The sequence below is a fragment of the Oncorhynchus nerka genome, linkage group LG9a (genome assembly GCF_034236695.1).
Source record: "Oncorhynchus nerka isolate Pitt River linkage group LG9a, Oner_Uvic_2.0, whole genome shotgun sequence".
Taxonomy (NCBI): domain Eukaryota; kingdom Metazoa; phylum Chordata; class Actinopteri; order Salmoniformes; family Salmonidae; genus Oncorhynchus; species Oncorhynchus nerka.
Window position 1 is genome coordinate 8,482,039 of NC_088404.1, and position 10,841 is coordinate 8,492,879.

Genomic DNA, 10,841 nt, shown 5'->3' on the forward strand with positions numbered 1-10,841 from the left:
GCAGCATCATGCTGTAGGGATGTTTTTCATCAGCAGGGACTGGGAAACTGGTCAGAATTGAAGGAATGATGGATGGTGCTAAATACAGGGACATTCTTGAAGGAAACCTGTTTCAGTCTTCCAGAGATTTGAGACTGGGACGGAGGTTCACCTTCCAGCAGGACAATGGCCCTAAGCATACTGCTAAAGCAACACTCGAGTGGTTTAAGGGGAAACATTTAAATGTCTTGGAATGGCCTAGTCAAAGACCAGACCTCAATCCAATTGAGAATCTGTGATGATCCGGAGATGATCCGTTCATCTACTCTGTATCTCAAAAAGACACAGTGGTTGGAACCAAAAATCTCAAGTTTGGACTCATTAGACCAAAGAACACATTTCCACCGGTCTAATGTCCATTGCTCATGTTTCTTGGCCCAAGCAAGTCTCTTCTTATTATTGGTGGCCTTTAGTAGTGGTTTCTTTGCAGCAATTTGACCAAGAAGGCCTGATTCACACAGTCTCTTCTGAACAGTTGATGTTGAGATGTGTCTGTTATTTGAAGTATTTATTTGGGCTGCAATCTGAGGTGCAGTTAAGTCGAATGAACTTATCCTCTGCAGCAGAGGTAACTCTAGGTCTTCCTTTCCTGTGGCGGTCCTCATGAGAGCCAGTTAACTCTAATAAATGTATCCTCTGCAGCAGAGGTAACTCTGGGTCTTCCTTTCCTGTGGCGGTACTCATGAGAGCCAGTTTCATCATAGTGCTTGATGGTTTTTGAAGAAACTTTCAAAGTTCTTGAAATTTTCCAAATTAACTGACCTTGTCTTAAAGTAATGATGGACTGTCATTTCTCTTTGCTTATCTGAGCTGTTCTTGTCATAATATGGACTTGGTCTTTTACCAAATAGGGCTATCTTCTGTATACCACCCCTACTTTGTCACAACACAACTGATTGGCTCAAACACATTCAGGAAAGAAATTCCAAAGATGAACTTTTAACAAGGCACACCTGTTTATTGAAATGCATTCCAGGTTACTACCTCATGAAGTTGGTTGAGAGAATGCCAAGAGTGTCCAGGGCTGGCATCAAGGCAAAGGGTGGATACATTGAAGAAACTCAAATATAACATATATTTTGATTTGTTTAACACTTTTTTGGTTACTACATGATTCCATGTGTTATTTCATAGTTTTGATGTCTTCACTATTATTCTACAATGTAGAAAATAGTTTTTTTTTTAAATAAAGAAAAACCCTTGAATGAGTAGGTGTTCTAAAAACTTTTGACTGGAACTATATATATATTTTTTAATGTATTTTGTGTAGATTTGTTGACAAAAAAAAGGTGGATGAGCTGGCCAATCAGCGGTCTACTCGCATTAATATTTGTAACGACCGGTATAAACCCACACTCTTCTGTTATTGGGATACGCCCACACCATTATTTTGTTGGGGGTACACCCACACCATTCTAACACTGAAAAGCTGCTTTTTAACACCTGTTAAACTCTACCGCCCCCTTGTGGCATTTTCAAAACTTCACGTAATATCGTATACTACCCTCATAAAATACATTTTGGTTTCAAAACTATAAGTCCTACAAACACATACTTAGTACTGTTAGAAAGGTGTGAACTACAGAATTCAGATAAAGGTCTCAGAAACTACTATAGATGTTGTTGTTTTTTCTCTGAGGTGGGGGGGGTAAGAGATTTAAAAGTCTTGATTGGTGACATATTTTATCTCCAATTACTGTTCTAAAATTATATTTTTGTGCAAAATTGTGTTGTTTACATTTTTCCTTACCTAATGGTGGTGCTCTAAACATGCATAAATTCCCTTAGGAACACAATTTAAAAGCACAGGGCTTGTGAAAAGTTTTTTTTGGTCTTACAGGTTTGATAAACACAGAGTGGACAAAACATTAAGAACACCTTCCTAATATTGAGTTGCATTTTTATGACATTGCCAGCAGTAAGATTTCAGTTTGATTTCCAAAAAGACTAGGCCTGTCGTTTTCAAATGATATGTCACTTTCTATTTTTTTTTAAATAAATAATTATGTGTGGGTGGAAGGGATGGGGGGGGTACCCCCCCAAACTCAAATCAACCACTCAGAGTTTAACAGAATTTATAAACATACTTAATTACCATACAATTTTTTGGGAAGGAAAACTATTTCATTGATATTGTAAGTAATTATAGGTCATATTTCATAGACATCTGGAAACACTGGACAGTTACTTTAAATCAATAGCATTCCACAGTGCCTTGTCCCGCATCTCTCTCTGTGGAGAGTTAACCAATCCATTCTTCTCTTCCAGGAGAGGACATTAAAGGCATAGTGGTTTGTGTGTTCCAGGAGAGGACATTAAAGGCATAGTGATGTGTGTGTGTTCCAGGAGAGGACATTAAAGGCATAGTGGTTTGTGTGTGTTCCAGGAGAGGACATTAAAGGCATAGTGGTTTGTGTGTTCCAGGAGAGGACATTAAAGGCATAGTGGTGTGTGTGTGTTCCAGGAGAGGACATTAAAGGCATAGTGGTGTGTGTGTGTTCCAGGAGAGGACATTAAAGGCATAGTGGTTTGTGTGTTCCAGGAGAGGACATTAAAGGCATAGTGGTGTGTGTGTTCCAGGAGAGGACATTAAAAGGCATAGTGGTTTGTGTGTTCCAGGAGAGGACATTAAAGGCATAGTGGTGTGTGTGTTCCAGGAGAGGACATTAAAGGCATAGTGGTTTGTGTGTTCCAGGAGAGGACATTAAAGGCATAGTGGTTTGTGTGTTCCAGGAGAGGACATTAAAGGCATAGTGGTGTGTGTGTGTGTTCCAGGAGAGGACATTAAAGGCATAGTGGTGTGTGTGTTCCAGGAGAGGACATTAAAGGCATAGTGGTGTGTGTGTTCCAGGAGAGGACATTAAAAGGCATAGTGGTTTGTGTGTTCCAGGAGAGGACATTAAAGGCATAGTGGTGTGTGTGTTCCAGGAGAGGACATTAAAGGCATAGTGGTGTGTGTGTTCCAGGAGAGGACATTAAAGGCATAGTGATGTGTGTGTTCCAGGAGAGGACATTAAAGGCATAGTGGTGTGTGTGTTCCAGGAGACGACATTAAAGGCATAGTGGTGTGTGTGTTCCAGGAGAAGAGAGGACATATCAAAGCTATGGTTCCCAGTGCTGAGTGATCTACAGTCTAAAAATAGCAACATGCAGCAGAATGGACTGGTGGAGCTATTTACAGTCAGTCAGTGCCTGCCTGCTTCTCTGCCTGCCCGCCTTTCTGCCTGCTTCTCTGCACTGTTGGAGCTAGGAACACAAGCATTTTGCAACACCCGTAATAACATCTGCATGTGACCAATAAAATGTGATTAGATTTGACTGCCTGCCTGCCTCTCTGACTGCCTGCCTCGCTGCCTCTCTGGACTGCCTGCCTCTCTGCCTCTCTGGACTGCCTGCCTCTCTGCCTCTCTGGACTGCCTGCCTCTCTGCCTCTCTGGACTGCCTGCCTCTCTGCCTCTCTGGACTGCCTGCCTCTCTGCCTCTCTGGACTGCCTGCCTCTCTGCCTCTCTGACTACCTGCCTCTCTGACTGCCTGCCTCACTGCCTCTCTGGACTGCCTGCCTCACTGGACTGCCTGCCTCTCTGGACTGCCTGCCTCTCTGGACTGCCTGCCTCTCTGGACTGCCTGCCTCTCTGGACTGCCTGCCTCTCTGGACTGCCTGCCTCTCTGGACTGCCTGCCTCTCTGACTGCCTGCCTCTCTGACTGCCTGCCTATCTGCTTCTCTGACTAGCTGCATATACCAATCATCAAGCATCTTACAATTACATCTGGACACACAACATGACTGAATAGCGTTCTGTTCTCAGCGTCTGTCTGTGAGCTGTTTCTGGTTCATTTCAACCTGTAGGAGTTGAAATGATGCTTTGATGTAGCCACGACCAGACCAGGTGAATGCCTGAGTCATGTAGCGTTATTTGAGAGAGGACTAGGAGGGAGAACTAAACGGTTGTTGTTGTTGTTTTTTTACATTTGAGCGGGGCCATGATCGGGTAGGACATAGGCTATGTGATGATATCACAACTTACTGTACACCTATAACAAGTCACGGCTCCTCATGGTCAAGTCCCCTTTATATTCTAATGAAGATGTAATGTCATTAGGAAATAAAACATGTATTTTGTGGACATAGATAAACATATAGGCTAGTTTAAAGGAATGTATAAATTCATCGTAGGTCTGTATTAATAACGGGAAACCATCCATCCAATTGACAGTAATGACCATACATGGTTTATTGGCACTTTGTAACAAATGACTCGCATGGGTGCTAATATGCTATTATTCGATAATAATTTAATTAAATTCATAGCCTTAATTCTGAAATTCTATCCACCGCATTGCTCGGGTATGAACATAATTAATACAATAAAATAAATATAAGAGGGTCGAAATATGTCCTTGTAATTTGCTGCCATTTTCTACTACATCCACTGAAAATCATGTGGATAACCTATAAATCAATATTCACCGCAAGGATTTTGACGCACAACATTTAAATCCAGGGCCCCGATATTATGACAGATTTTGAAGCAAGATCATTGAGCGTCCAGTCAAAAACCCGCAAGGAGCCATGATGTCCCGGTATTTCTACCGAGCGGCAGGGCAACCGTGCACTTCACATTCTTACCGTTCTGCGAGGAGACCGAATGCAGCATCAGTACTCCAATGAATGCCACCGACACCGACATAATTTCGGCACTTCGTTTTCCAGGTAGCATCGACTCGGGTGGTAGATGCCGGTAATATGGATAGTGGTGGTGTGGAGTGGGGAGACCAGGTTACAGGGTAGATATCAATCTGACCGAAGGAAGCTTCCTCTAATACTCCAATCGGGTCACGCAAAAACCGCGGCGCGCTCGCTCAACCGACGAGTGCATGACGCCACGCCACCTGTGCATTGGCGGTGCGTGGTGATGAAATCACTCGAAGGAACCACCTTTCTCGTCGGTTAGTGCTATCCAGGATCCCTGGTACGTCCCTACCTAAATCCTAACCGTAAAACCCTTACCTTAACCACAATCCCTACCAAACACTAACCATTTTACTTTTCAACTTCAATTGGGAAGGGACCCTTTCTCATTTGCGGTGGTAAATCCCGCGAGATTACATTTTGTAGGCTGCATGGATAGAACAATAAATGTTAGTTGCTGTGTACACTACAGTGTAGAATAATTATCATTTAGTACATCCCTATAGGGCTTTTTCATAGAATCTGAAAGCCAGAGGACAGTTCAGATGGGAATATCATGCCTTGCAAGTTATTTAGAAGCCACCCTTATCATTATGGTCGTTCAATAAACAAATAGTAGATTTAGAATAGAATAGATTAGAAGCATATAGCCTAGAATAGAATACAATAGGTCATGTGACATGACGTATTGGTAGGTAGGTCGCTTTGGATAGAAGCATCTGCTAAATGGCATATATGTTCAGCATTGAACCTGGTTCAATGCTACCCGGTTCAATGCTACCTGGTTCAATGCAACCTTGTTCAATGCTACCTGGTTCATTTCTACCTGGTTCATTTCTACCTGGTTCAATGCTACTTGGTTCAATTCTACCTGGTTCAATTCTACCTGGTTCAATGCTACCTGGTTCAAATCTACCTGGTTCATTGCTACCTGGTTCAAATCTACCTGGTTCAATGCTACCTGGTTCAAATCTACCTGATGTTCAATGGGTCAAGCTGACCCCACCCCACAGACAGACACACAGACACCTGGCTAAGCCCTGACCTCAGTTTGCAGCCAGGCTTTATTGGGACTTTTAATCCTATTTCACTGTCAACTCCCTCATACTACAGCAGTAGGACAGGTGGCAGTCAGACAGGCAACGCTTGCCAATTTATCTTGTGTCTGAATGAGCCACAAAATGATCTCCCTCCAAGGCTAAAGGATAAACCCTAATATATACTGTTGGCCTGTTTCACTGTGAACTCAAACAGCAGGAGAACATGGCAGCCTGGCAATGGAAGAACACCGACAATGACCCACAAACTGATCTCTCCTACACTTCATGATAAACACTAGTAGGCCTACTGTAAACCTTTCATGATAAACACTAGGCCTACTGTAAACCTTTCATGATAAACACTAGTAGGCCTACTGTAAACCTTTCATGATAAACACTAGGCCTACTGTAAACCTTTCATGATAAACACTAGTAGGCCTACTGTAAACCTTTCATGATAAACACTAGGTCTACTGTAAACCTTTCATGATAAACACTAGGCCTACTGTAAACCCTTCATGATAAACACTAGGTCTACTGTAAACCCTTCATGATAAACACTACTAGGTCTACTGTAAACCCTTCATGATAAACACTAGTAGGCCTACTGTAAACCCTTCATGATAAACACTAGGCCTACTGTAACCCCTCCATGATAAACACTAGTAGGCCTACTGTAAACCCTTCACGATAAACACTAGGCCTACTGTAACCCCTCCATGATAAACACTAGTAGGCCTACTGTAAACCCTTCATGATAAACACAAGCCTACTGTAAACCTTTCATGATAAACACAAGGCCTACTGTAAACCCTTCATGATAAACACAAGGCCTACTGTAAACCCTTCATGATAAACACAAGCCTACTGTAAACCTTTCATGATAAACACAAGGCCTACTGTAAACCCTTCATGATAAACACAAGGCCTACTGTAAACCCTTCATGATAAACACTAGTAGGCCTACTGTAAACCCTCCATGATAAACACTAGGCCTACTGTAACCCCTCCACGATAAACACTAGGCCTACTGTAAACCCTACATGTTTACCTTACACGACACCTTGTATTGCTTTTTAACCTTCCCTGAAAGAATTAGGCGTACAATTTCCAGATAACAAGGTCAAGTTGAAAACGTAGGTTGAAAGGCCAGAAAGCTTTAAACACAAACGTAGCCATCTGTCAAGCATAAATCGATGCATTGCTGCCATAATTCAGGTAATCTAGCTAAAAAAAAATTACACATTTGTAGTCTGCCGGAATGGTGTCAGATCATTCCTCTGCTGCCCCCTACAGTAGAGATACAGTAGATGACCCAGAGCATTCCTCTGCTGCCCCCTACAGTAGAGATACAGTAGATGACCCAGAGCGTTCCTCTGCTGCCCCCTACAGTAGAGATACAGTAGATGACCTGGAGCATTCCTCTGCTGCCCCCTACAGTACACATTGTAGATGACCCGGAGCGTTCCTCTGCTGCCCCCTACAGTACACATTGTAGATGACCCGGAGCGTTCCTCTGCTGCCCCCTACAGTAGAGATACAGTAGATGACCCGGAGCATTCCTCTGCTGCCCCCTACAGTAGAGATGCAGTAGATGACCTGGAGCATTCCTCTGCTGCCCCCTACAGTACAGATACAGAAGATGACCCGGAGCGTTCCTCTGCTGCCCCCTACAGTAGAGATACAGTAGATGACCCGGAGCATTCCTCTGCTGCCCCCTACAGTACAGATACAGAAGATGACCCGGAGCGTTCCTCTGCTGCCCCCTACAGTACAGATACAGAAGATGACCCGGACACTGAGACAGTGTCATTGCATATTGGTACACCAGAATTACATTAATTTCCAATGAAAACGCTGCGTTTGCCTTGCAGCGTTGCGTTGCAGAGGAAGTTGCAGTGCGTTCTGGGTGGTGCAGTTGTTGGATTTATCTAACGTACGCGTCAAACTGTACGCGTAAACGGCTCGAAAGAAATGGTCGCAGAAGGTGAATGTGGAACTTTTTGTTGCACACATATCCAGGTGACGCCGCGTACTATTTTGTGTAATGACTCTGTCGTAGTGTTCGAAGCGTCAATATTATACGCGACGGGGTCTAGCTAGACGGTGTTTCCTTCCTATACAGGTTCAGAGATGAGATTTTCTGTGTTTTTGAATGGAACTCAAATATACTCGTTTTAATGTTATTGTAATTACTAATGTATACACATTGTAAAATGTGTATTACACAATACACGTCTATAGTTAGACAGTTATTTGGTCTACACATGTGTTTTTTTCCCACAATCCTTTTTAGCCTTTCTGTAACATTTAAATACTATTTTCTGTTAGCATTCCTTGAAAAATGTATATCAAATCAAAGTTTACTTGTCACGTGCGCCGAATACAACACCTTACAGTGAAACGCTTACTTACAGGCTCTAACCAATAGTGCAAAAAAGGTATTAGGTGAACAATAGGAAAGTAAAGAAATAAAAACAACAGTAAAAAGACAGTGAAAATAACAGTAGAGAGGTTATATACAGTAGTGAGGCTATATACAGTAGAGAGGCTGTATACAGTAGAGAGGCTATATACAGTAGAGAGGCTATATACAGTAGAGAGACTATATACAGTAGAGAGGCTATATACAGTAGAGAGGCTATATACAGTAGAGAGACTATATACAGTAGAGGGGCTATATACAGTAGAGAGACTATTTACAGTAGAGAGGCTATATACAGTAGAGAGACTGTATACAGTAGCGAGGCTATATACAGTAGAGAGGCTATATACAGTAGAGAGGCTATATACAGCAGAGGCTATATACAGTAGAGAGGCTATATACAGTAGAGAAGCTATATACAGTAGAGAGGCTATATACAGTAGAGAGGCTATATACAGTAGAGGGGCTATATACAGTAGAGAGACTATATACAGTAGAGAGGCTATATACAGTAGAGAGGCTATATACAGTAGAGAGACTATATACAGTAGCGAGGCTATATACAGTAGAGAGGCTATATACAGTAGCGAGCCTATATACAGTAGAGAGACTATATACAGTAGAGAGGCTATAGACAGTAGAGAGGCTATATACAGTAGAGAGGCTATAGACAGTAGAGAGGCTATATACAGTAGAGAGGCTATATACAGTAGCGAGGCTATATACAGTAGAGAGGCTATATACAATAGAAAGGCTATATACAGTAGAGAGGCTATAGACAGTAGAGAGGTTATATACAGTAGAGAGGCTATATACAGTAGAGAGGCTATATACAGTAGAGAGGCTATATACAGTAGAGAGGCTATATACAGTAGAGGGGCTATATACAGTAGAGAGGCTATATACAGTAGAGAGGCTATATACAGTAGAGAGGCTATAGACAGTAGAGAGGCTATATACAGTAGAGAGGCTATATACAGTAGCGAGGCTATATACAGTAGAGAGGCTATATACAATAGAAAGGCTATATACAGTAGAGAGGCTATAGAGAGTAGAGAGGTTATATACAGTAGAGAGGCTATATACAGTAGAGAGGCTATATACAGTAGAGGCTATATACAGTAGAGAGGCTATATACAGTAGAGAAGCTATAGACAGAGAGGCCATATACAGTAGAGAGGCTATATACAGTAGAGAGGCTATATACAGTAGAGAGGCCATATACAGTAGAGAGGCTATATACAGTAGAGAGACTGTATACAGTAGAGTGGCTATATACAGTAGAGAGGCTATATACAGTATAGATGCTATATACAGTAGATAGGCTATAGACAGTAGAGAGGCTATATACAGTAGAGAGGCTATAGACAGTAGAGCGGTTATATACAGTAGAGAAGCTATAGACAGTAGAGAGGCCATATACAGTAGAGAGGCTATATACAGTAGAGAGGCTATATACAGTAGAGAGGCTATATACAGTAGAGAGGCCATATACAGTAGAAAGGCTATATACTGTAGAGAGGATATATACAGTAGAGAGACTGTATACAGTAGAGTGGCTATATACAGTAGAGAGGCTATATACAGTAGAGAGTCTATAGACAGTAGAAAGGCTATATACAGTAGAGGCTATATACAGTAGAGAGACTATATACAGTAGAGAGGCTATATACAGTAGAGAGGCTATATACAGTAGAGAGACTATATACAGTAGAGGATATATACAGTAGAGAGACTATATACAGTAGAGAGGCTATATACAGTAGAGAGGCTATAGACAGTAGAGAGGTTATATACAGTAGAGAGGATATATAGAGCAGAGAGCTATATACAGTAGAGAGCTATATACAGTAGAGAGGTTATAGACAGTAGAGAGGCTATATACAGTAGAGGCTATATACAGTAGAGAGCTATATACAGTAGAGAGGCTATATACAGTAGAGAGGCTATATACAGTAGAGAGGCTATATACAGTAGAGAGGCTATATACAGTAGAGAGGCTATAGACAGTAGAGAGGCTATATACAGTAGAGAGGCTATATACAGTAGAGAGGCTATATACAGTAGAGAGGCTATATACAGTAGAGAGGCTATATACAGTAGAGAGGCTATATACAGTAGAGAGGCTATATACAGTAGAGGCTATATACAGTAGAGAGGCTATATACAGTAGAGAGGCTATATACAGTAGAGAGGCTATATACAGTAGCGAGGCTATATACAGTAGAGAGGCTATATACAGTAGAGAGGCTATATACAGTAGAGAGGCTATATACAGTAGAGAGGTTATATACAGTAGAGAGGCTATACAGTAGAGAGGCTATATACAATAGAAAGGCTATATACAGTAGAGAGGCTATATACAGTAGAGAGGTTATATACAGTAGAGGCTATATACAGTAGAGAGGCTATATACAGTAGAGGCTATATACAGTAGAGAGGCTATATACAGTAGAGAAGCTATAGACAGTAGAGAGGCCATATACAGTAGAGAGGCTATATACAGTATAGAGACTATATACAGTAGATAGGCTATAGACAGTAGAGAGGCTATATACAGTAGAGAGGCTATAGACAGTAGAGCGGTTATATACAGTAGAGAAGCTATAGACAGTAGAGAGGCCATATACAGTAGAGAGGCTATA

General features: G+C 41.8%; 1 protein-coding gene across 2 annotated transcripts in view; it reads right to left on the reverse strand.

The window, feature by feature from the left end:
- Positions 1-4,938, reverse strand: part of nptna (neuroplastin a) — an 86,841-nt gene extending 81,903 nt beyond the window's left edge. Inside the window, exon 1 of one of the 2 annotated variants that reach the window (XM_065022287.1) lies at positions 4,669-4,938. In XM_065022287.1, coding sequence (XP_064878359.1) covers positions 4,669-4,759 — 91 coding nt within the window. In that variant the 5' untranslated portion in view covers positions 4,760-4,938. The remainder of the gene's footprint in view (positions 1-4,668) is intronic. The other variant, XM_065022288.1, reaches the window with a different exon arrangement.
- Positions 4,939-10,841: the final 5,903 nt, after the last annotated feature.